We start from the raw sequence: 26049 nt of genomic DNA on the forward strand, positions 1-26049 counted from the left end.
CTAATAGGTGTTAATCGTTTGCTGTATTTTTCTTAATCTCTGTAGTACTTTACAGATAGTATGAATATCTATAGAATGTAATCAAAATAAGTGAAAAGACTAATTAAATTAAGGGAAATGGAGTTTTTACAGTATGACAGGGGTGATCTGGACCTGATTATATTGTAATGTCAGAAAACACTGGGGAGTGAGTTGGTCGGTGTCCGATGTTTCATTGCACTTCAAATGATTTTTCATCATCGGCTGTCATATTGTTCTAATGACGCCTTCTTTAAAAATTAGGTAGTTGAAAGTGGCGGTCCTCAGGTGTTGACAGGCCTTGAACAGAGGTATGTTACTTTTTAAAATTTGTATTTGGAAATAATTTCAAACTTCTAATCAAAAAGCTGAAAGAATAGTACACCAGACTCTCTTATGAGTCTCCTGTGTTTCAGGTTGCTAGAAATGGTTCTTGGCTACATTAATGCTGTAGCACAGTCCATGGAGAGAAACGCAGACAAGCTCACTGGGAAGTTTTGGCGAGCGCTCCTCAGTAAAGCTTATGACATGCTGGACAAGGTGGGTGTTTATATCTCCCTGTCTTCTGTGTTTTGTTGCTGTTCTGTGTCATCATAAAGTTATTTAACAGGAAGTTTTACTTGAAGAGTAAACTTAGCAATAGCTTAACAGAAAGCAGCCCAGATTTTTCTTGGAAAAGAATCTCTTGATGACTGGAGATCATTTTATCTGGAAAACAGTTGTTTCCCTACCAATTGTGAGAACGTGTGCCTCAATAAATATCATGCTTTAAATATTGATTCATGTCCTGCTATATAATGTTCACTTTATTCAAGTGGAATAAAAGATACCTGTTCAGTGGAGTTTCTAGTTCAGCAGTAAAATCACTGGCCAAGAGCACTGTGTGAGATCTAGCTGAATTGCTTAGCGCCATGGCCTTGAGCAGCTCACGCAGCATGAGCGTCCTTTTGCTGCTGTTTGTTTGGTAAGTGTGGTGAGTAACGCCTCCCTAAGAGGTTAGTGTGACAACTGGATAGTGAGTGACCAGGCCTCGCACCTGGGGGGCCGCGAATGGAGGTCTGTCTGAAATGAGTCATCGTCCCTTTTGCATTTTTTATTTTCCTTTTCTGTTAAACGTAAAACTGCTGTGTAGGTCAATGCCTTGCTGCCCGCAGAAACCTTCATCCCTGTGATCAGAGGGCTGCTGGAGAGCCCACTGCCCTCTGCTCGCCGGAAAGCTTTGGATCTTTTGAACAACAAACTACAGCGGAAAACCTCCTGGAAGAAGAAAATTGTAAGTGAAGGCCGTGCTACAGACCCAGTTCCCATTCTTTGCTTTATCAGAGCTGCTTTTAACTGCTTGAGGTTTCTCCAGTGGTACAATTTAAATAAGTATATTATAATCCAGATACAATGCTGTGATGCGTGTGTGTGTTTAAAACGTGATGCTAATTCTGATAGGAGCCACGTATATACGTGTTATAAGAGCTCTTAGAGTGGAATTGCACCCTACCAGTATTCTTGCTTAATACGGACCATATGTTGCCTTAACTTTAGCACGATTCTAATCCTCTTTCACTCCACACGGGTAGGGTGCTTTATATAAATACAGAATGGGTCGCAGGCACATGCGTCCATTTATCGGTAAATAAAGCAGATGGAGAAAGAGGTCGTTTGTGTTTAATCGTGTGGCGTAGGACGTCTTGGTCTGATCTCCATTTAGGCAGTCTCAAGCAGTAAAAGTGGAGAAAAGGACTAGCATTTTGTTTGCAGCTTTAATTATTTGGTAAGTTTGGCTGTCTTTTTCAGGTTTACCATTTCTTGGAACTGGTCCCAGTCCTTGTGGCCATGGTGAAGCATAAAAGAAAGACATTAGAGGAACAACCAATAAACAGACAGACAGCTTTATACACCTTGAAGCTTTTATGCAAGAATTTTGGTGCAGAAAATCCAGAGCCTTTTGTCCCTGTGCTGAACTCTGCCGTGAGGCTGATTGCTCTAGGAACAAAGGAGGAGAAGAACGTCCTGGGCGGCGCCCTGCTGTGTGTGGCCGAGGTGGTCTCCACGCTGGAAGCCCTGGCCATCCCTCAGCTCCCCAGGTATGTCGAGGGGACCGGACACAAGACCCCTGCACGAGGTTTCTGCTATCAGCTGGAAAATAAAACCTTAGTGACTTTTTCCCGACTGTCAGTAGAAGTTTCATAAAATGAGATTTGTTAGAGAAGTGACCCTTTCTTCAGACAGGAAAATAATAACATTCTCGTTTACCTGACGTGTACTGTCCCCCAGTTTTTGCTCCCCTTTGACCAGCGTTCCTCGGAAGCAGTAGGTGGCAACACTGCTTCGTAGAGGGGCCCAGCCGGTTGGGCCACAGCTGCCAGGTGCTGGCCGCACCAGAAGTGGCTGCTCCTGGCTCCCTCGTTGGCTCTGGTGTTTGCCAGCGTGCAGCCTCGCCAGCTTGCCGGGGTTACGCAGCCTGTTAGAGCTTTGCTGTCTACAAACCGAGGCAGCACCAACCTCACAGGATGCCCGTGGGGCAGTGCGTGCAGGGCTTTTTTGCCCAACACACAGCAAGCGTTAAACTGCAAGGCGGTGGTGTTATCTAAGGTGATGCTGCGTCAGTACTGTGGGCGCTGGGAGAGCTCTTGCTCTCAGTCACATACACTGTGCAGACGTTTTGTGGGACGTCAGAGACGTAATGGACGTGGTTATTTGGATTTTTTCAGAGTGACTTCTGCTCCGTTCTCCTCAAAGAAACTTGTGCCCTTTCTTTCCAGCCTGATGCCACCGTTGCTGACAGCCATGAGGAGCGCCCGCGACCTGGTCTCGGGCGAGGTCTACCTGCTCAGCGCCCTGGTGGCCCTGCAGAAGGTGGCTGAGACCCTGCCGCACTTCATCAGCCCCTATCTGGAAGGTGTCTTGTTGCAGGTGAGCTGGTGACCACAGGGCGGGAAGGGGAAAGCTTACAGATTTGATCATTTGTGCTTGACGTTCTCCATTTGGCAGGAAGATTCTTATTTCTGGAAAGAGGTGCTTGTTTTTAGTGAATGTGTCCCTTTTTCACTGCCATCATCCCTCTAGTTGTGACGTTGGTGTGGGTATCAGGTTTTTTGTTTGTTTTTTGTTTTGCAGTACACGGGCCTCTCACTGCTGTGGCCTCTCCCATTGCGGAGCACAGGCTCCGGACACGCAGGCTCAGCTGCCATGGCTCACGGGCCCAGCTGCTCCGCGGCATGTGAGATCTTCCCGGACCGGGGCACGAACCCGCGTCCCCTGCATCGGCAGGTGGACTCCCAACCACTGTGCCACCAGGGAAGCCCCTGGGTGTCACTTTGTCATGAGGCTCTTCTCTTTTTTGACTTTGCAGGATGTATTTTATTGCTTTTCCCCCCATGAGCTCCTTGGCCTTGGTCTGGTAGAGCTTCTTGTAGAAACAGGCATGCCCGCTTCGTTCCTCATGTGAGGGTTTCTTAACCCTAAGGCATCTGTCAGAGCGGAATGCCTGTGTTGCAGTCCAGGCAGCAGGCTAGTGGCATTTCCAGCAGAATGCAAATGCCTGAGAGTGGCCTCCCGCCCCACCTCATGCTGTCGCGTTGATCACTGGCCATTTATGAGGTTAGGAGCCTTAAGTGCCGTGATGCAGATGACTTAACCGATTCACATACTCTCCAGCCAGGCCTTGAAGGTGGACTTCTTATAGAAAGGGACCTCTGCATCTGAGGAGCTTTCCAGAGTCTTTAGCAAAGGAGAACGTGACTCTCTCCTCATGGTCCCTGGATTCCTGTTCTCTAAGATCGTCGTTCTGAGTGCCCTGTGTCCTGCCTTCCACCATCTGCCTGCATCCCTGACTCCCTCTTGGAAAGAGGCATCTGTCCATTTTTATCTATTTAATTTATATTAAATACTACAAATAAATATTTATTTTTATTTATTTTAACATTCGGGGTTGGCATGAAAAGGGATCTGTGTTGATGCTGAGTGTGCTGAGCTTTCCCAGTCACCAGCGTTGGGCCTGGCTTTTCCATCCTTACCAGGACTTTCTGTAGGCGTGCAGACAGATGCTTCCGGCGAGGACCCGTGGTGGCCTTGATCGTTGTTGTTATATTCGTACAGGTGATTCACTTGGAGAAAATCACTAGTGAACTAGCTTCTGCCTCCCAGGCTCCTGTCCACCTCACGTCCCTTAAAAAGACGCTGGCCACCTCGCTGTCACCCCGAGTGTTCCTGCCAGCCGTCAAGAAGACGTACAGGCAGATCGAGAAGAACTGGAAGGTTAGACCGTACTGGGTGTTAGACTTCGGAGGAGGGAGGTGTTTAGATTTTCGCTTAAATAAGAATATGGTGGTTTAATTCCATTATAAATGCATTAATGAGCTAGAGGAATATTAACAATTGGCATATGTCTCTTGACTGCGTTTTCAGAATCTCATGGGCCCATTTATGAGCATCTTGCGCGAGCACATTGGGGTGATGAGGAAGGAGGAGCTCGCCTCCCAGCAGCCCCAGCTCACCGCGTTCTTCCTGGAGGCCCTGGACTTCCGCGCCCAGCACTCTGAGGTAGGCGTGTTTCTCCCCCAATCCCCCATCCTGAACTTCTGACTCAGACCTGTTGTACTTGCCAAAGTTAGGGCTACATGTCACTACTCTGGCTCATAAATCAGCTCTTCTATTCTCAGAATGATCTGGAGGAAATTGGAAAAACGGAAAATTACATCATTGACTGTCTCATGGCCATGGTTGTAAAACTTTCTGAGGTCACATTCAGACCCCTGTTCTTCAAGGTGAGCTCTTTTCCTCTACTTCTCCTTTTACTCACGTTATCAGTTACAAGATCTGAAGAAGAAACTAATGCTACTTTGTCTTTTTAGCTGTTTGATTGGGCTAAAACAGAGGATGCCCCAAAGGACAGACTGTTGACATTTTACAACTTGGCAGATTGCACTGCTGAAAAACTGAAAGGGCTTTTTACCCTGTTTGCTGGCCACTTAGTGAAGCCTTTCGCCGACACCTTGAACCAGGTGAACGTCTCCAAAACAGGTAGGTAGCTGACTCCAGGTCAGTTGGCACGCTTGCTCTGTGCACCTTATGCGAGATACAGTGAGTATAAGGAAGGTGAATTCTTTATAGTCAGTTGTCAGACACTGAAGTGTTTTAGCATGTTATTAATTAACTGACTCAGTTGGGAGGAAGAATAAATGGGCTGTGTTATTGGAAGTAACTCTAAAACATTAAGATTGGTTTATTCTTTAATGCTAATAAGCAGTCCACTTACCAAACTAAGCAATCTTAATAACCAAGAATCTTAACAACTCTGAAAGAACAAATCACTTGACCGAGAGACTGTCCATTTAATTTGTGCTCTGCCTTCATCCTGATTGTGATTTCTAGATCATTTTAGAAAAAAACCTTCTGGTTATAGTTCTGTTAATAGTGATTTGAAGTTAAACATTGGAGATTAAATTGTGAAATTCAGCTTTTCTTTGTTGTTTTGGTTTCCATTTTTTCTCTCCCCTATCTCCAGATGAAGTGTTTTTTGACTCTGAAAGTGACCCTGAAAAGTGCTGCTTGCTACTGCAGTTTATTCTGAACTGTTTATATAAAATCTTCCTCTTTGACACCCAGCATTTTCTAAGTAGAGAGAGAGCAGAAGCCTTGATGATGCCTCTGGTGGATCAGGTAACCAGTGGAATCATCTTCTGTTAAAAGATAAGGAAGCCATCAGTGTTACATGCCTGCAGGGTTTATATCAACCAGAATCACAGTTCGCTGGTGTTTTTTTCCTTTTCATGAAATTTTTATTTCCAAATTGATTGCTCATTTTTCATGGATATATTAATAACTTATCTTTGTAGTGGCATTTACCAAGTTTTACTTTAAATTTTTTCAAATAAGAGATATGATGTAGGGTGTATTACTTTTTAATTCTTAAAAACTGGGCTCATTGAGAATGTGTCAGGGTCTGGCTGCCCTCCTCTCAGAGGTTCTGCAGGGGGAAAGGGATGATGCTAAGGCTGTGATTCCATTTGAGTTCTTATAAGGTAGTAAATTTGTTCTCTCTCTCTGTCTCTCTCTCTCTCTCTCTCTCTCTGTCTCTCTCTCTCTCTCTCTCTCTCTCTCTCTCTCTCTCGAGAGAGAGAGAGAGAGAGAGAGAGAGAGAGAGAGAAACAGAGAGACAGAGAGAGAGACAGACAGAGAGACAGAGAGAGAGACAGAGAGAGACAGAGAGAGAGAGCAAACAGTACCTGGTTTTTGAGACTAAATAGCACCTTGGTTTTTGAGCCTGCTGATATCAGGAAGGGTAGTAAAGTACTATATACAATGAGCATTTTCTCAAACAGCAGTGAGGCCCGTTGCTCAGTCCTTGTCTCACTGTTAACAGCTGGAAAACAGGCTTGGAGGAGAAGAGAAATTCCAGGAGAGGGTGACCACGCACCTGATCCCGTGCCTTGCTCAGTTCTCAGTGGCCATGGCAGACGACTCGCTTTGGAAACCACTGAACTACCAGATCCTGCTGAAGACGAGGGACTCCTCACCCAAGGTTAGGAGCCGCAGTGCCAGCAGGGATGCTGTGCGCTCTCCCTGGGGCCTCACCGGTCTGCACTGCTGCGTGTCTTCTAGCACCAGGGTTCGGCTGTGTCAGGCAGAAGGCTGGGCCTGAGAAACTTGGTTTTCACTTACAGGCCATTTATAAATAATGGCAGTCCTCCCGCACCCCCATGGTGTGCTAGACACGAGCACTAAAATACTTCACACTTTTAAATGTTGAAAAGACTTCAATTCCTTATGTTTCTTATGCACCCTTTAAATAGTGTGCTCCCAGAGACAGCATGCTTTGTCTACAGAACATTCCTTTGAGCTACAAAGTATCATCCCTGTTGTGTATCGATCTCAGGCTTAGGACTTGGTGGAGTAACGCACCGTAAGGGCTAGCAGTTGATGCCCATTAACGTGGGGCAGGGGATGAGCGAAAGTTTGGAAGTTTTCAAACAGTTCTAGCAATGAATTACCATTCCTCAAGCTAATTATCACACTAGAACCTCAGTGGATAAAACAGACTGAAGCAGAATTTTTCAAATAAATTTATTAGTTGAAATTCACAGCATTTCTTTATTAGGAAGTAATGAAAACAATGAGGCTGTTTCGATGAACCCCCAAATTTTATTGTATTTTATATTTTATTTTTTTTCTGATGAATGTTTTTATTACTTTAGTATTTTCTAGTTCAGTTTCCTTTTTACACATGAAAGGATCAAAGTGCCCAATGTTTTCTTTTTCTAGATTGGCTTGAAAGATCCTGGAAATAAAATGTAACAAAATATATTTTTCTTCTTCTTATGCTAATTCTTCTTCACAGATGTATGGATGGGAACCCCCAAATTTTAAACTGTAGGATCTTCCAGAGTTGCAGCATTAAATTTGTTGTTTTGTAATATGTTGTTTTGATTGTACAATATCAAGAAAATCCTGATTGAACATAGGCAGTAACAAACGTTTTTTCAACAACTCACTTTGCTCTATCCAAATATTCTTCACCAGAATTACCCAAAAGCAGAAAGAAGACTAACATAGCTTTTGTTTCAAAGTGAATCACTAACACCTGGTTGCATTCCTGGTCGTAGACAAGTCATGTGAGCAGCACTCCAGTCTTTTTTGTTAAGTTCCAAAACTAAGACACTTATGACACAATGAGTGTGTTTTTTAGTCAGGCTGAGGTGAGGGTGCGGCCAGAGCCGGCGCCTGGCCCCTCACAAAACCGCACGGTGACTCCAGTCAGGGTCCCAAGGATGGGAGTCCTGGCTGCAGTGGCCGGGGACGCGGTCCTGCCAGGTCAGCATCACCAGCGGCCAGGCCAGCTGGCGGCTCCAGTGCAGTCATGTTTGATGACACACTTGAATTTGCAGCTGGCATTTTTTACTGGTTTGTTTTAAGAAAAGTGTTATTAAAAAGACATTCACATGAAAGGCTTATAGTTCTAGAACACAGATTGAAAAGCACTGATTTATAAGGTTGCCTGTATTATAGATGGATCCTGAATTGTTAAACAAACTGGTATTCCAAGATGAAAGCTGGCCAGAAAGTGAAATAAACTCACGCGAGGTAACAGTTTAAAATTCGGAGCTCATCTCAAGTTAGATCATAAAGTAATACAAGAATACTAGTTTTTTCCTTTTTAAATTATTCTTCACCTTTTTATCCCTTTCAGGTTCGATTTGCTGCTCTGATTACAGTGCTGGCACTGGCTGAAAAACTAAGAGAGAATTATATCGTCTTGTTACCAGAATCCATTCCTTTCTTAGCTGAATTGATGGAAGGTAATTCCCAAACTATTAAGAAATAGTTGGAGTGAACTTCTGTGGGAATGTGCCCAATGAGAACGCGCGTTTGGATAGCCTGTGACGAGCTCGTGTTCCCAGCCCTCTGTGCAGAGGCCGAGCTCCTGGTTTGAGGGGGGTGCAGGGACCGCCTCATTGTCATTTGAGATTTGTTTATAGCATAATCTATCTTTACTTTTGTATTTTTTGCTGACAGTGCAGACTATAATATTGTTTTTCTTTAACCTCGTGCATGTCTATGATTGAATATTTTGGTCCACTGATATAGGGTTATTATACCAAAACATCCAGTGCTGCTGTGGCTGCAATGGGGTGGCTGCCTGTTAATGACCAGCACTTGCTCTGTGCTCTATGTGAATGATGTCGTTAATCCTCCCGAGGCATATGTCGTTATCCCCCTTTTATAAAGGAAAAAACTAGAGGCTTTAAGAGATTAAGTAATCTAGCTGATAAAAATGTGTGACAGGTGGAACTGGGGTTTAAGTCCAGGTTTGTGCAGTTCTGGAAGCGGCAGAGCGAGCACTGTGCCACCACCATGCAGCCCTAGAAACAACAGTGCAGCTCACAAGCGGGGTGAGGGAGGCGAGCACACAGATGACTTCACGTTAGCGATTCACTGCTGACCCAAAACCGGGTGCCTGCACCTTTGTCTCCTCCCTCCGGAGAGGGGCCGTGCATCGCTAGGCATCTGGAATTTTCACTTGTGCACCACTCTTTTGGGGTCTGTCTTATTCTGCTTCCCAAGTCCCAGACCGAAAGAAGGGAACGAAGGCAGGAAGGAAGAAGGCAGAAGAGGGGTTTCCAGGATGGCTTCCGCCTCAGTGCTAACTGACGGCCAGCCAATGCGAGATGTGAAGAGCCAGGCTCGGAGAACGGGCAGGAAGACTGACTCATTTTGATCTTGTTTGTAGATGAATGTGAAGAGGTGGAGCGTCAGTGCCAGAAGACTGTTCAGCAGTTGGAAACGATCCTGGGGGAGCCGCTCCAGAGCTACTTCTAAAACCTTGGTTTCTGGTATTTCATACTGTCCAGAGGTCAGACTTATTTTTCATATTTTTATTTTGGGTGTTTAGGACCATATTACTTTTGGTGTCGTAACACCTACTTGGACTTCTTTACAAAATTCCCACCTGGTTTGTGCTACCACATAAGCCTCTCCTGGCAGTTGTACAGAATATACAAAAAGAGTAAATGATACATGGTATTTTTATACAGACTGCTGTTCGTTTAATTAAGACCATCAATTATGGTCTTTTCTGAGTGATGTTATTACCATTACATACATGATTAATTTTTGCACCCAAAGCTAACCCCCATGTAGACTGTAAAGCCTTAACTTTCCTGGTGAAGGACTATCTTTTGTACGTGGTATCCGTGCCAGAGATTTCACTCAAAGCAGCTCTTTACTTGAAGAAAATGAGTTATTCAGCACCCAACAAGAATGCTTTCAACTGTAAAGCCATTTGGACTTTTACTTTTCATTTTGGGTAGATGACACCTCAGTCTTAATTTTTGCATGTGCTCATGGAGGGGAGCAGTTCTGGAATGCATTTTCCACTCTGGACTATGATCGTCTCTCCTTTATCCTTCAGTCTTTTGGGGGGCATGGGGGTGTAGTGTAGGCAGTAGGCTGTTTATAAAAGAGCCACACCTGACTGCTCCCACAGATAACGAGGGCTCAGAAACACCAGGTGGTGAGGAGGAGCCCCTTCAGGGTTAGAAATGCTCACATTTCTATTGGTGGTTAACCAAGGTTTACTTTTATGAGGAATAAAGTAAACAACGGATTTTTTTCAAAGCTTTGAAGTTCTCTAATCTCTATACTATGTCACGGTGAAGCTGCAAAGTGAGGGCGCAAATAAAAGTAAACAAATCTGCCTTTATTTTGCTTAAGGCATTTTATTTATTTATTTATGCCTTTTTAAAATGTAAGGCATCTAAGCACTGTTCCATAGGTGTTCAAATCATGTCTGAAAGCCCTTGATCTAATTTAATACAGAAACTTAGTGTGGAATTGTGACAAGCAAAAGGCTGATTGCAGTTTGGAGACGGAACTTGCTAGGAATGCATATTTCTCGTTATGAAACATCTCAACAGGATTCATTAATAAATGCTAATAGCTTCTTTTCAAAAAAATCTTAAGATTTTGTATTTATTCTATCAAAGAAATGGTCTTAGTATCATCCACATAAAATGAAAACGAACTATGTTTAAGACTTACAGGAAACAAGGTAAGTGGGCTTTTCTTTTTTCCTAAGTGGTCCACAGTTTCCACCATCTGCCAGGCCCTCTGATGTTCTTTTCCAGAGGGAAAAAAACCTTGGGGGATCTTAGACCCTTCTTGCCTTCTACAGCTTTCCCAACATCCTCTCCTCCACCAGTGCTTGTCTGTTTTAGCTTGGCAAGACTGAGCATAATAAATAATATGAAAAGGTGGAAAAGAATTAAGTGCTAGAAGTTTCTACACTGAGTACTTTTTAAAAGTAAGACTGGTAATAGTATTTTTTCCACTATAGGGATACAAATAATACCTAACCAAAAGCTGTTATGAAAATATTCCCAAATCCTGGCAGAATTCAGCCCAGCGATTTAATATAAAATTATCTGACTGATCTAGCTTTTTACCTCCCCACTCCCAAGGCTTTGAAACTCCCTGACAAGATCTGACCTGTAAGAATTCTACAAAGAACTTCTGCCAACTCGCTTCAAAGAATAACAGAAAAAAATTACAGAAATGCAACAACAGTTTAACTTGCTGATACAGGTTTGATTTTAATCACTGAAGGGAGAACAGCGTTTTGATCTCAGTCACTAACGATGATGCTGGTCTGCGTGCGGACAAGCAGCAGACACACACCGCCTCTCTCTACTTCACTGGCCTCTGCTGGTGTGTTTTACTTTCTGATAGGGCCCGTTATGTAATCAGTCATTAAGTCTAATCTTGGCATTGCTTTGTTACCCGCAAACATTTTACAAATTGAATCCATCTCTCATCTACCTTAAACTTTCTATAGAGTATGTGCAGAGAAGACCTCTGACTCACTCTAAATTCCAATATTCTAAAATAAGCATTTACTAATGCAGAAGATCAGTGGCCTGGATACTGACATCAAGTTACTTTCAGCACCATTTGGTTTTTGTTCGTTTTGCCTCTATCTTGTGCTGTGTTCAGATCTCATAATGATAATTATTTGGTAATGCTTACAGCTAGAAGAGCTAGGTATTATGCTAAAGAAAATCGCCAGATGTAGGCCAACATCAATCTTCTCAGTTATGGGATACAATCACACACTGGGTATGAGGGCAGCACTGGGGGAGGAGTGGTGTCGCCTATAAATTTAGTGTCCTTGGGCGATCGAATAGAGTAATTCTTTTCGGTGCCTGGAGAGTTTCTGTAGTGCATGGAGGAGAGACAATGGCACAGTGGCAAAGCACGGAAGGTTCTGAGCTGAACAGAACAGGGGACGTACGTGCCCCACTGTGTCCTCCCAGCTCCCAGCACAGTGCTGGCAAAAGACAAGCGCTCCATGCAGGGTGCCTACTGTGTTACAGCAGGCTCTTAATAAACACTTATTGAAGGTGAAGTAGGTTTAAAAAAGAGGCGGCCAGGGTGCAGAAGAGAGAGAAAGGCCTGTTAATAATGGCTATTTTGTTTGACAAAGCCTCACTGCGTGACATGGACTGAGGACACCCAGTAGGACTTCAGCCCATTTTAACAACATATATAAACCATATCATGAGTAAGATGCATTTTAACAAGGACAGTGTTCCAGAAGTCCTCTGTATTTCAGTTTTTGTATCACACCTGTCAGCTACCAGCTCCTTACTTCCAGTAAGTGGATATCGCCATTGATCTCCAGCGTGTCGATATGACTCAGGTCTTTGAATCTGTGTCTGTACTCCAAGCTGTGTACGCCATTTACTGCAACCTTGAATTCTCTAACATCACAATAAATTATCATCTGGAAGGAAAGTATACACAACATTAGTGGTGCCCCTGGGCTTCAGCGTTCGTCTCCCGCACGCGAACGGCATGTCAAAAAAGCAAACCGTTTGGTTTCCCTCTCCCAGCCTGCCACCGCCGACTCCCCGCTGGGGCCTCCAGGATCTGACTAACATGTATCTGTAGTGGCACTTTCTGCCTTGTCCCACTCCAGAAGTGCCTCTCATGTGCCTGGACCCTCACACTGTCCCCAGGGCCTGCTGGCTTCCTGTCCTGTCCTCTCCTCGGCACGCGCCTTCTCCTGCCCCGTGCTCCCGGGCAAGTGGCAAGCCGCCCTCCTCGCCCACACTTGGGAAGGAGAAAATGTCTGACCGTGACACTCGTTCCCAGAAGAGCTGGTTCCGCCACAGGCTGGGAACGAAGGGGCTTGGCTTCTCACTTCACTGCCTCAAACGCTAGGGTCTTGGGCAACTCTGACAATATGGAATCTCACAAGTTTAGGGCACTTGCTAGGGATTGCAGAGCTGCTTGGTGACCCTGATTCCCATCCCAGCTCAGCACATCTTGTCTGTTTCTCCAGAGCTCTTCAAAGCTTAGTGTTCTGTGAACCTATGAGTTTTGGCAGAGATTCAGTTCAGAGTCCTCACTGGTGTTAGCCCTTCTGAGTTAACTGCTATCCTTTTAAATTGCTCGTACACCTAACCCTCTGACTTCTGCTCCCATGTTCCCCACGCCAGTCTGGCCACTGACTACCATCTGTTTCCCAGCCGCACTGCACAGGCCAGCTGGGTGAACCCACACTGTGCTCTCCCGGCACCCCCGCCTCCGTCCGCCAAGGCCAGACTGAGGCACAGAATCTGGGTCCGGATCCAGATCTTTGCGGCTGGCGGCAGAGCAGCCAGCGGAGCGTCTTTTTTCTTTTGCTGGGACTAGTGGAAATGGCTGCTGGGGGAGATCAGAAAGAGGGGGAAATTCCATGGATAACAGCAATAACTGACACAGATGAAGGCGGCAGGGCCATACAGAGAACCGGGGATTATATGCCCACAACAATGGCGGAAACCCCGGTTTCAACCAGGTGGAAGGGACCTTTGGTGATGGACATTTAACAAAATCTCAGGAGAACACAAAACACACAGCCTCGTGCTCAGAAGGGAAAGCCAACTGGCATTAGACGGATGCAGTGGGAAAAGAGTTCTCTAGACTAAGTCAGAGCAAGTGCAGAGCCAGCACTGTTGCAAAGCAAAGAGAAAAGAAAAGTACATACATGCAGACATGGAGCACCGAGATCCCTCGACCGCCTGAACAGCCCCTAAGAACATGAGTTTGATAAAGAGCTCACAGACGAAATTACAAAACCGAAAGATATTTTTTAAATGATTAATTTAAACTGGAACTAGCAAGTGAATATGAAATGCCACGGAACAGAAAAGCAAAAGCAATGGCTTTACTGGAAAGATCTGAGAATCTCAATGAAAGCCTATTTAAAAAGGCAGGAGTTTAAAGCTATTGGAAAAAAAGCTATCACTACCAAAAAACTGACCATGATCCAACATGAGGACAACTATTCTTCCTGAAGTAGAAAACTAACAAAAGGAGAAGATTATTTAAGAGAATGTGGTATTTTCCTCTTTTATTTTAGTACAGTAGTCCCAACCAAACTTGGGGCTCAAAGAGGTCAAAAAGCAAGTCACGAGTTCCCAGTCACCAACCACAAGCATCAGCTTCCTGCTGGAGCAGCCACGTCTGCCTCCGGTGAACCCACGTCACCCTCACACCCCGGCTGCCGCCCTGCCCGCCTCCAGCAACTCGTCTGCATCACCCCCGGAATCTGGAAAACCCAGATTACCTTCGGCCCCCACCTCCTTCTGAATCCCAAACGAGTGCCCAGCACCTCCAGGGAACCTGTGATGAGCGTGCTCCTGTCTGCCACTCCCCAAACCAGGGCACTGCGTTAGGCAGGAACGTGTGAATAAATATCAATGCCAAGTCACCACCTTCTATTCAGCCCGACGTTCACGCCTCTAACAACTCTGAGGAGTCTTGCGAGCGCCAACAGTCCAGAGCACGACCGAAATCAGTGACCCTGAATGACCACGTGAGCAGTGAGGCACGTAAGCTGGTGAGGGCACCCAGCCAGCCACGCGGCATCCACATCCGGGGAGAGGCTGTGTTCGAACATTCGCATCTTTGGGGGCTCAGGACTACATGCCTTCAAGCCCCGGTGGTCGAAATATGTCTTTCTTTGAATATATACAAACAGACTGCCTGGAAGAGAGTACTGCCACCTAAGCTGTGGGTCACCGAGATGACGGATAAGGCCGGCAGTCTCGCGGCTCCTACGTCCTCACGTTCACTTAGGATTAAACGCGCTACTCCCGCTCTGAGACAAGGTTCCTGTTAAAATTCCTATTAACTAATATGGGGCTACACAGACACTGTCATCATGAAAACAAATGTCAGATAATTCCAATGCAAATAACGCGGCACTCGACTGGCTTGGCCGTTTATGCTCATTATCTGTGTTATAAAAGACGGCATTCAAAATACAATCTCCAAATAAACAAAAACCACACACAATCTCCACATACTAAGTTGGACTCAATTTAAATGGACCATTTATCTTGGATCTTACCCCTGCCCGCAGGATTCTTTTTCCTGTCCCATTTTCAAAAAAAGATAATCATCTTACCTCAAAGTACATCCCAGGACTAAAAGGGAAACAGGTAATCTCTCTCTCTTCTTCTCCCCAGGACTCCTGAAGAAAAGAATTTCTTACAAATGCTTTAACATTCAGGCGTGGGTTCAGGTGGAGAGCAATAGCCTTGGATTTTCCTGAGAGCAGATCAACAGAGAAGCTTTTGAGAGAATGCAAAAAAGCTAATTAGCCAAGTAGAAGAGAGGAGTCCAGTTTCTGCAATTTTAACAATCAGAATTGAACTCTGGTTACACAAAACATGTACACACAAGGACCCAGGAATGCCAATGAAGGTGAAATTTAAAATTCCGAGTCAGCATACCATTCGTATAAGTATGTTATTTGCAAAATAAAAATATGAAGAACTTTAAAATCCACGTTTAAGGCTACAGGAAGAAATTAAATGGTTAGAGCAAGTGACCCAAAGGATCACATCTGCTGCAAGAATAGGGTCCTTCCAAGCAGGAAGTCTTTCAGCATTTACAAGTGCCCTGTTCTTCTTCAAAGTGTACTACTTGCTGGGAAATAGCTCGCATTTTAAGCTGTCAGAACTCTGTGAACACCTCTGGAAAAGGTTCTAAAAGTAGGAATCTTACAAGACCCACGGCAAGAGGAACAAGCCCTAATAAAAGTCATCTGCTCTCGCAGAGCCACCCTGGAGCTCTACAAGGGTGGGCCTCGTGGACAAAAACGCCGCCCTCCTGTCTGCCAACTACTAGTGGTCAGCAGTCCCACTTCCTCTGGCTTTAACAGTCTCGCTTTTCAAATGAAGCTTATGCCATTAGCCCCACTTACACCTCACGAGATTGTTGACAGGGTTACAGCTGTAAGAGACACACGCAGCAGGCAGCTGCATCGTTAACAGCCACTTACTGATACTGACCCTTTGGCGTTTTTATTTACTTCTCCTTTTATGACGACAGTCCGTCCAGGGCCCATTGAGGAGTTCAACCTCGCTACGAACGGCAGAGTCTGCAAAGAAACCGCAGTTAGCATCAGGAAGCCTGCAAAAAGGGATCGAGGGAAAACTGCCGAAAGACACTGGGAAATGTCCCCAGGAAGGGACAGACCAAGTCTGCCTTGGTCCCAGGTGGGTCCCTGGCTCACAGCAAACACTCCATTTTTTCAGACAATGAAATGAATGGATGTGGGGATGGACCTGACAGCCTCTGCCTGAGTGAAATGCCCTCTGAGAAAGTCACCTCAGCTGGCCTGAAGCGTGGGCTGCCTTCAGCCTGGCTGAGGTAGGGGGAGTTACAGAAACACACACTAATGCTCAGGGACCTGATGTCCCGTTGACTGACAGCCGTCCAGGACACCAATGCACACACAGAGTGGCTGCTTTGGGCTTGTACTGAGGGTAGAGGTTACACATATCAGCTAACTAACACTTAACTTGTTAGACAGAATTAAGAAAATTTTGGCTCTTCAAACCTTTGACAAACAGTAGGTAGTATTTTGGAGCAAGTCAAAGTTTGATTGGCCGGCGAACCTTTGCTCTTGGTGTAGACAGTTCTGGGGACGATTTTAGAAATGTCTCCTCTATTACTAGGCTGTAGGGAAACAGTTCTGCAATAAGGTATGGGATGCATGAACCTGTCTTCCAAAGCTTCAACTATTCATTTCCTGGGCAATCTTATAAAAGGTTCCACATGTTACAGCAAAAATACTTACAAACTGTGACACGCCAGACTTTTGCACCTATTGGAAGAGAAAGACAAAACACAGACGTTTGACAGGGAAGAAGAAATACATTTTATCACGTGAGCAGCTGGATCTTACTGGCTGTACCACCCAGAGCCTGGCCGGCAGTGCCTGCTGCACTCCGGGGGGACCTGCAGGTGGCCAGTGCTTTCTGACCGAGTGCTTTGGAACCACAGAGTGCCACGCAGGCTGGGAACAGACTGGCTGTCCTGTTCATCTGAATCCTATAACCTCCACCACAAGCTGAGCGCTTCCCGAAGGCCACATGTGGGCTTCACACACACTTCCCTTGTCCTTCCCAGGGTGCTGCCCAAGTGCTGAGATTCTGGTCTGTCTAGAAATGTGCTGAGGTCAGTAAGGCCTCACTTTCTCCACACTAATAACAGCAAAAAATGTCTGAACCGCAGTGTTTCCACAGGGGGAGAAGATACAGGTGGAAGTCCGTTTGCCGATGCACTGGCTGTGCTATTTATAAACACCTCCCGACAGCCCTATTCAGCAGTTCAGAGAGTTCTTTGTACAGAAGATAGGTGGGTAGTGGTCAGATCCACTGAGAGTGTAAACAGTGAAACTTACAGCACCTGGCACCCTAAAGTATACACCTCAATTTTCAAACAATTACTTCCAGCCTATTAATTACTAAAAACGTAAGTTTCCATATTAAAAACATAGTTTTTTTTTTTTAAACTCAGCCTGCCTGCCACCTAATTTACATGGCAACTAAAAATACATTTTTAAACTGGTGGTTCGTTAAGAGATTTAATATTTACATTTTCTTCACTTATCTCTGTCCATTCCAGAGTAGATGCTTGGCTACTTCTTAAATCCTGAAGAAAAGTTCAGATTAATATTTAACATCCATCAGAATTCTAAGTATAACCTGCCTGACATACCCAAAAAATGATAAATGGTATTAAACATGAAAATACGATAGAAAATTATGATCCAAAAATGCGTGAACATTAGCATCCTTCCCCCCTCTATCAAGCTGGCAAATGTTAAAATCCGAACTAATGTCGAGAAGAATGTGAGCAAATGAACACAGATCTTGAGGCCACTTCGTTTTACTGTCTCTGGAGGGCAGGTCAGCAACTTCAACCCTAACTTAAGATGCAGGTACCCTTTGACGTCCCGCTTCTAGCAAACGATCCTAGCGAACTGCTCCATTATGCTCCTGCATCAAGGAAACAGCCCCTCCCCAGCTGTAAAGGCGGTTTGTTTTGTCGTTACTGTTTTGGGTTTTTGATGGAACCATGCTAGATTTGAGATCCTACAGACAAGCAAGCCCTGGTCAATGATTAGCATCCTACTAGTGTGAAAGATGTACTTCCAAGAAACCAGCACACTAACGAGGGACATATTTACACAGTTTTCAAGAAAACATCACCAAAGAGCCCCCGCCGCCCCCCGTGGAAGGGCCCTGACCGAGCTGAAGCTGAAACCCACGGAGTGAATGACCACTTTGCCGTAAATGCCCAGGGTGTCGATCTTCTCTAGGCTGATCCTGTGGGCATAGATCAGGGTATGTTTTCCATTGACGGCCACCTGGACAAACACAGAAGACAGCGCCCCCCCCCCAAATAAAACAGTTAATAAATGCATTTTAGCGGGTACCAGTGCACGGGGCTCCTCCCTCTCCCGCCAGATGTCAGTACTTGTAGGGGTGTTGGGAAGACACGCCGAACACAGTACAGTCTCTGATCTCAAGGAGCTGAAAATCCCATTGGCAGGCAAAAGAAACACAGGAAAAAACCAAAGCTCGAGAGCACGGACAAGCATTAAACAGAACGATACGGACCCAGGCACTCCAATGGCCAGAGGAGGGGAGAGGGGAAAGGAGGTTTAGGGGGAAGTGCTGGCGGGAGCGGGGGCTCTGAGGGCCAGAGGGGCCTGCACCTCGGGTGGGGGGTCTCCACCTGAGCCGTCAAGTCCTCTGCAGGCTCGCGGGCCAGCGGGTGGAGGCGCCTCCAGGACCACACACACCTGAGGAAGCAGCGGGAGCACTGATGACACGCAGCGGGGCTGCTACGAGCTCCTCTGGGTCTAGAATCTCAAGATCCCAGCGGGCTAGGCCGCAGCAGGACGCAACTGGACAAACCCCGACTCCTACGCCAGGATCCCATCTGCCCATCAGTTCGGATTCTCCCACCCTGCGGGTCCCGCTGCCCGGGGCTCACTTTCCCATCCTCAGTGTGAGGCTGTGCCAGGTCAGAAGGAAGCTCAGCCCTGCGAGGAGCCACAATCTAACAGAGAGCCGGCCGCGCTGGCCTCGCCCTCGGCCGGCACGGGACCCCGGCAGGGATGCTGGCTGCGCCCGCCTCACAGCACGGTCCCCGCCGGGCCCTACTCTAGAGGAACGTGATAAAGGCAAACTCTTCCTCTGGATGTAGGACACGCAAGGGTGAGTTCACTCATGTGGAAAGCTTCCCTCGTGCTTATTCTCACGAACGAGGATCTAAGCCGTTCTCCAAAACCTGCCTGGAATTTGTCCTTCAGCACCATGACCACGATCTCAAAGGGTTTTCCTTCCTTGAAAGGCACGTCGTAGGAGATCTCTTCCCTGCCCCACTTCTCGTTCTTCAGAGTGTTGCAGACAATGCAGTTGGCCCTCCTGAACCGGGGATTGAAATGAAAGGCCACGTCCGCTCGAGGTTTCACGCTGCTGCCACACTGTAAGTCCACCTGGAACCTGAGGAGGGGAAGAAACACAGGCTGTGTGAGGACTCAGGAAGGAAGGCGGCCTCGCAGGCCTGGCAGCGCAGAAACCCAGGCCGAGCGACAGCTGACGGGTCCTCTGTTCACTCACATACTTTTGGTGGCGGTCCACCGCAAGCACCCACATTGCCCCGTCTCCCCGCAGGTGGGTTCACCCAGGTGCCCCAAGCTCTGCCGATGGGGTAGAATTGAAGTGTGCAAGGAAGACTCCTGGAAACGGTCTCAAAAGTCAGTTGGCATCTGCCTTCTGTCCACCCCCCACCCTTTCCCCCCACATAGCACCATGGTCCCAGGCAGCTACCCAAACACAACGTGAGGACCAGAGTCCTAGCTCCCAGGAACCATGAGAAAGAGGACCTCACCCTGGCGTGGCAGGGTGAGAGCGTGAAGAGGCCCACTCCTCCAACAGCTTGCTGGTGCGCCGCCTTCAGCCCTCTGGACTGTCCCCTTTAGGTATGTCACGTTCACATCTTATTTAAACCACTGTTGTTCGGGCATCCACCACATAGAGCCAAGGCCAACTCTAGTACATCCTCGTCCAAACTTCACCCAAAGCAAGCATTAGATAAAACCACCCAGAACAGGTCTTAAGAGATGGTGTGGGAACGTTACACTGTAACTAGACTGTGTCCCTGTCATCTGACCACAATTCCCTTCATTAACTGCATCTCTAATTCTTTATACTAAAATCAGACTTATAGCAACAAAAAATCCAAATAACCTGTATTTCAGTTTTTCATTCCAATTTCCTCAGCACCCTGGCCAGGGCTGCTATAAAAGCAAAATCAGGCCTCTGAGTATCCAAATGGTCTCTCCCTCATGATTTTTTGTTGTCCCACAATCACGAGTTTATTCTTGTTCTTTTCTCATCTAACAGAATGACTTTACCTGTCTGAGTCACTAGGAACATGCCCACGTAGTACAATCAAAGTTCCAGGCTCCAACTTCTCAGAAATGGTCCCAACATAGGGGATTATCTAGGAAAAAAATGATTTTAACAAATGTTCATTTACAAAATCAACAGACTACATTTTTTTTTTTTTTTTTGTGGTACACGGGCCTCTCACTGCTGTGGCCTCTCCCGTTGCGGAGCACAGGCTCCGGACACGCACGCTCAGCGGCCATGGCTCAGGGGCCCAGCCGCTCCGTGGCACGTGGGATCTTCCCAGACCGGGGCACAAACCCGTGTCCCCTGCATCGGCAGGCGGATTCTCAACCACTGCGCCACCAGGGAAGCCCAACAGACTACATTCTTAAAGGCTGCACATAAATATTACTCAGCCATAAAAAGGAACAAAACTGTGCCATTTGCAGAGATGTGGCTAGACCTAGAGACTGTCATACAGAGTGAAGTCAGTCAGAAAGAGAAAAACAAATGTATAGTATCGCTTATATGTGGAATCTAGAAAAACGATACAGATGAAATCATTTGCAAAGCAGAAATAGAGACACAGACGTAGAGAACAGACGTTATGGACACCAGGGGGAAAGAGGGGGTGGGATGATTTAGGACGAGGGGATTGACACATACACACTACTGTGTATAAAACAGATAACTAAGGAGAACCTGCTGTAGAGCACAGGGAACTCTACTCAGTGCTCTGTGGTGACCTAGATGGGAAGGAAATCCAAAAAGGAGGGGACATATGTATAACTGATTCACTTTGCTGTACAGCAGAAACTAACACAACATTGTAAAGCAACTATACTCCAGTAAAAATTAATTAAAAAAAATTTTTTTTAAAGGCTGCACGCAAGTCTGCTCAGACCCTAGGATTTTCCAGGTCCTCCTCACCATTCAAACAGCTACACCGGAACAACATGGCTAGGAGACTCGCAACACCTGCACACCACTCCAAATTCGTCAGGAAAAGACACATGTTATTCACAGTACTTTATATGTGGCTGGGGGTTCTGTGAAATGCCACACCCCACCCCTCCGTCTTTCCTAAAGTTCCACTGATCCCAACGGCAGGATCCAGAAGAGGCCAGGCCCTAGGCCAGTGCTGACAGAGATAAGGACAAGCACTCGCTGCCTGCAGAGGGCGCTCCAGATTCAGCCACTCTGCTGCAGCTGGGATTGGGTGCCTCACCTTCCCCACTGGGCTTCCAAGCTGCACCCCACAGGGCACTGCCAGGAACCAGAGAGCTGCATGACCTGAAGGACGCGCTGCGGGTCCTGTGGGTCTCTCAAGACACGGCACCTGCATACCCTGCCTGGTCCAGGGTGCAGGCCTGGGCCCCGACTGATGGTCCCACACAGAATTAGGGTCTCCCCCTCCCCCCTTCTCAGCTGGAAGCCAGCCTCTTTGGGGCCTGACATGATCAGATCTTGTCATTCCCCTTGCCCAGATGCTCCACCCTCGCCCAGATGCTCCACCCTCGCCCAGGTGCTCCACCACCCTCCCAGGCCACTGGCTATGTGGATGCATCTCCTGCACCACAACCACCTCCCTCTTCCCCCTGGGAGCCTCTGACCGCACCAAGCAGGCCAGACACCAGCATGCCTTACACCAAGCTCACCTGGGTCACATCTATGCTAAAATTGATCCAAGGTAGCTCTGACTGTCAAGAAGAAAGAAATAAAACGAGAGAGGTCGTATAGAAGTAGTTGTAAATCGGTGGCTCGTCGGCTGTAACTCTCTGCTCAAGCACAGTCTCCTCTGTGGAGCCTTTGGCTCAGACTCCTTGGACCAACTGAGTTAGCCGCCCTCTGAGGGTCATCACGGCACTCTGTACTCTGTTCATTTGCAAACATATGCCTACACTGCAAGCTGCATGGGGCTGGACGGGGTCATCACCTTTAGACCCCCAGGACAGAGGTCAAGAGATGATCCGTAATCACCTGGTGAATGAATGAGCTCTCACCAGCCCAGAAACTGGGCTCCGGAAGGCCTCACATGTGCAGAGGAGCGGCAACTAAGTGGCTGCTGAGTGGAGTGTTGCTGCCTTAAGCAATAAGACAAGAAATCACCAAATCCAGTTGTCATCTGGTGTCACGGCAACTACTGAGGGCAGCATGGGGGAGATGAACAGAGCTTATCAGACCAGAAAATGAAAAACATAACATGTATAGAGCACGGCTACAGCTGCACCTCACAGTGGATGGTTTTTGTGTATACAGAATGTGGAAGCAATTACTCCTCTTGGCCACAGCCTAAGAATAAATAGCAGCATGTTCCATTTTGTAAATCTCTTAATAAAATGAGAACAGCTTTTGTAACTTCAGATTTTTTTATATGTTCAACTTGTATTTATGCAAATTATTTAATAACACAAAAATGTCAGTGATATAATGATCGGTGAGAAAGTGGCCTACAAAACTCCATACAGTATGATATTAACCAAGTTAATAATAAACATTAAAAGGGAAAAAGAAAACACTAAAGAAATAAGCCATAAGGGAGCTTCAAGATGGCGGAAGAGTAAGACGCAGAGATCACCTTCCTCCCCACAAATACATCAGAAATACATCTACATGTGGAATTGCTCCTACAGAACACCCACCGAACGCTGGCAGAAGACCTCAGACCTCCCAAAAGACAAGAAACTCCCCAGGTACCTGGGTAGGGCAAAAGTAAAAAGAAAAAACAGAGACAAAGAATAGGGACGGGACCTGCACCAGTGGGAGGGAGCTGTGAAGGAGGAAAGGTTCGCACACACTAGAAGCCCCTTCGCGAGCGGAGACTGCAGGTGGCGGAGGGGGAAGCTCCGGAGCCGAAGAGGAGAGCACAGCCACAGGGTGTGAAGGGCAAAGCGGAGAGATTCCCGCACAGAGGATCGGTGCCGCCCAGCACTCACCAGCCCGAGAGGCTTGTCTGCTCACCGGCCGGGGCGGGCGGGGGCTGGGCGCTGAGCCTCGGGCTTACGCAGTGGGTTCCCAGGAAGCAGGAAGAGGACTGGGGTTGGCGTGAACACAGCCTGAAGGGGGCTAGTGCGCCACAGCTAGTCGGGAGGAACTCCGGGAAAAGGTCTAGAGCTGCCGAAGAGGCAAAAGACTTTTTCTTTTCTCTTTGTTTCCTGGTGCGTGAGGAGAGGGGATTCAGAGCACTGCTTAAAGGAGCTCCAGAGATGGGCGCGAGCCGCGGCTATCAGCACGGACCCCAGAGACGGGCATGAGATGCTAAGGCTGCTGCTGCCGCCACCAAGAGGCCTGTGTGCGAGCACAGGTCACTCTCCACACGGCCCCTCCCGGGAGCCTGTGCAGCCCGCCACTGCCAGGGTCCCGCGATCCAGGGACAACTTCCCCAGGAGAACGCATGGAGCACCTCGGGCTGGTGCAACGTCACGCAAGCCTCTGTTGCCACAGGCTCGCCCCGCATCCGTACCCCTCCCTCCCCCCGGCCTGAGTGAGCCAGAGCCCCCAATCAGCTGCTCCTTTAAACCCATCCTGTCTGAGCGAAGAACAGACGCCCTCAGGCGACCTATGCGCAGAGGCAGGGCCAAATCCAAAGCTGAACTCCTGGAGCCCTGCGAACAAAGAAGAGAAAGGCAAATCTCTTCCAGCAGCCTCTGGAGCAGTGGATTAAATCTCCACAATCAACTTGATGTGCCCTGCATCTGTGGAATACCTGAATAGACAACGAATCATCCCAAATTGCGGAGGTGGACTTTGGGAGCAAAGATATATTATTTTTTTCCCCTTTTTCTCTTTTTGTGAGTGTGTATGTGTATGCTTCTCTGTGTGGCTTTTGTCTGTATAGCTTTTGCTTTCACCATTTGTGCTAGGATTCTGTCCATCCGATTATTTTTACTTAAAAATTTTTTCTTAATAATTATTTTTTATTTTAATAACTTATTTTACTTTATTTTAAACTCTTTCTTTCTTTCTTTCTTTCTATTTTTTTCTCCCTTTTATTCTGAGCCATGTAGATGAAACACTCTTGGTGCTCCAGCCAGGAGTCAGTGCTGTGCTTCTGAGGTGGGAGAGCCAAGTTCAGGACACTTGGTCCACAAGAGACTTCCCAGCTTCACGTAATATCAAACGGTGAAAATCTCCCAGAGATCTCCATCTGAACGCCAAGACCCAGCTTCACTCAACGACCAGCAAGCTACAGTGCAGGACACCCTATGCCAAACAACTAGCAAGACAGTACTACAGCCCCATCCATTAGCAGAGAGGCTGCCTAAAATCATAATAAGGCTACCGCCATCCCAAAACACACCACCAGACGTGGACCTGCCCACCAAAAAGACAAGATCCAGCCTCATCCACCAGAACACAGGCACTAGTCCCCCCAACCAGGAAACTTACTCAACCCACTGAACCAACCTTAGCCACTTGGGAAAGACACCAAAAACAACAGGAACTACAAACCTGCAGCCTGCGAAAAGGAGACCCCAAACACAGTAAGTTAAAGCAAAATGAGAAGACAGAAAAACACACAGCAGGTGAAGGAGCAAGGTAAAAACCCACCAGACCTAATAAACGAAGAGGAAATAGGCAGTCTACCTGAAAAAGAATTCAGAATAATGATAGTAAAGATGATCCAAAATCTTGGAAATAGAATAGAGAAAATACAAGAAATGTTTTACAAGGACCTAGAAGAACTAAAGAGCAAACAAACAATGATCAACAACACAATAAATGAAACTAAAAAGTCTCTAGAAGGGATCAATAGCAGAATAACTGAGGCAGAAGAACGGATAAGTGACCTGGAAGATAAAATAATGGAAATAACTACTGCAGAGCAGAATAAAGAAAAAAGAATGAAAAGAACTGAGGACAGTCTCACAGACCTCTGGGACAACCTTAAACACACCAACATTCGAATTACAGGGGTCCCAGAAGAAGAAGAGAAAAAGAAAGGGACTGAAAAAATATTTGCAGAGATTATAGTTGAAAACTTCCCTAATATGGGAAAGGAAATAGTTAAGTCCAGGAAGCACAGAGAGTCCCATACAGGATAAATCTAACGAGAAACACGCCAAGACACATATTAATCAAACTATCAAAAATTAAATACAAAGAAAACATATTAAAAGCAGCAAGGGAAAAACAACAAATAACACACAAGGGAATCCTCTATAAGGTTAACAGCTGAACTTTCAGCTGAAACTCTGCATGCCAGAAGGGAGTGACAGCATATATTTAAAGTGATGAGAGAGAAAAACCTACAACCAAGATTACTCTACCCAGCAAGGATCTCATTCAGATTTGACGGAGAAATTAAAACCTTTACAGACAAGCAAAAGCTGAGAGAGTTCAGCACCACGAAACAAGCTTTACAACAAATGCTAAAGGAACTTCTCTATGTAGGCAACACAAGAGAAGGAAAAGACCTACAATAACAAACCCAAAACAATTAAGAAAATGGGAATAAGAACATACATATGGATAATTACCTTAAATGTAAATGGATTAAATGCTCCCACCAAAAGACACAGACTTGCTGAATGGATACAAAAATAAGACCCGTATATATGCTGTCTACAAAAGACCCACTTCAGACCTAAGGACACATACAGACTGAAAGTGAGGGGATGGAAAAAGATATTCCATGCAAATGGAAATCAAAAGAAAGCTGGAGTAGCAATTCTCATATCAGACAAAATAGACTTTAAAATAAAGACTAGGGCTCCCCTGGTGGCGCAGTGGTTAAGAATCTGCCTGCCAATGCAGGGGACACGGGTTCGAGCCCTGGTCTGGGAAGATCCCA

General features: G+C 46.4%; 2 protein-coding genes across 9 annotated transcripts in view; one reads left to right on the plus strand and one right to left on the minus strand.

The window, feature by feature from the left end:
- The window catches only part of HEATR1 (HEAT repeat containing 1), a 70788-nt gene that overhangs the window by 39138 nt on the left and 5601 nt on the right, over positions 1–26049 (plus strand). For 2 of the 3 annotated variants that reach the window (XM_059054604.2, XM_067025668.1), the window contains 13 exons: positions 283–329; positions 435–558; positions 1151–1291; positions 1807–2096; positions 2775–2925; positions 4111–4269; positions 4420–4554; positions 4674–4778; positions 4866–5034; positions 5519–5673; positions 6377–6535; positions 8201–8309; positions 9242–10466. In XM_059054604.2, coding sequence (XP_058910587.1) covers positions 283–329; positions 435–558; positions 1151–1291; positions 1807–2096; positions 2775–2925; positions 4111–4269; positions 4420–4554; positions 4674–4778; positions 4866–5034; positions 5519–5673; positions 6377–6535; positions 8201–8309; positions 9242–9330 — 1833 coding nt within the window. In that variant the 3' untranslated portion in view covers positions 9331–10466. Of the gene's footprint in view, positions 1–282; positions 330–434; positions 559–1150; positions 1292–1806; positions 2097–2774; positions 2926–4110; positions 4270–4419; positions 4555–4673; positions 4779–4865; positions 5035–5518; positions 5674–6376; positions 6536–8200; positions 8310–9241; positions 10467–26049 lie in introns of those variants that run through there. The other variant, XM_067025667.1, reaches the window with a different exon arrangement.
- The window catches only part of LGALS8 (galectin 8), a 30232-nt gene continuing 15259 nt past the window's right edge, over positions 11077–26049 (minus strand). For 2 of the 6 annotated variants that reach the window (XM_067025669.1, XM_067025670.1), the window contains exons 3-10: positions 20279–20367; positions 19154–19364; positions 18101–18220; positions 17446–17502; positions 16646–16672; positions 15855–15943; positions 14966–15131; positions 11077–12292 (exon numbers count right to left, since the gene is read on the minus strand). In XM_067025669.1, coding sequence (XP_066881770.1) covers positions 12143–12292; positions 14966–15131; positions 15855–15943; positions 16646–16672; positions 17446–17502; positions 18101–18220; positions 19154–19364; positions 20279–20367 — 909 coding nt within the window. In that variant the 3' untranslated portion in view covers positions 11077–12142. Of the gene's footprint in view, positions 12293–14965; positions 15132–15854; positions 15944–16000; positions 16013–16416; positions 16525–16645; positions 16673–17445; positions 17503–18100; positions 18221–19153; positions 19365–20278; positions 20368–26049 lie in introns of all 6 variants that reach the window. The other 4 variants (XM_059054650.2, XM_067025671.1, XM_067025673.1 and 1 more) reach the window with 4 other exon arrangements.

The sequence above is a fragment of the Kogia breviceps genome, chromosome 2 (assembly GCF_026419965.1).
Source record: "Kogia breviceps isolate mKogBre1 chromosome 2, mKogBre1 haplotype 1, whole genome shotgun sequence".
NCBI classification, from domain to species: Eukaryota; Metazoa; Chordata; class Mammalia; order Artiodactyla; family Physeteridae; genus Kogia; species Kogia breviceps.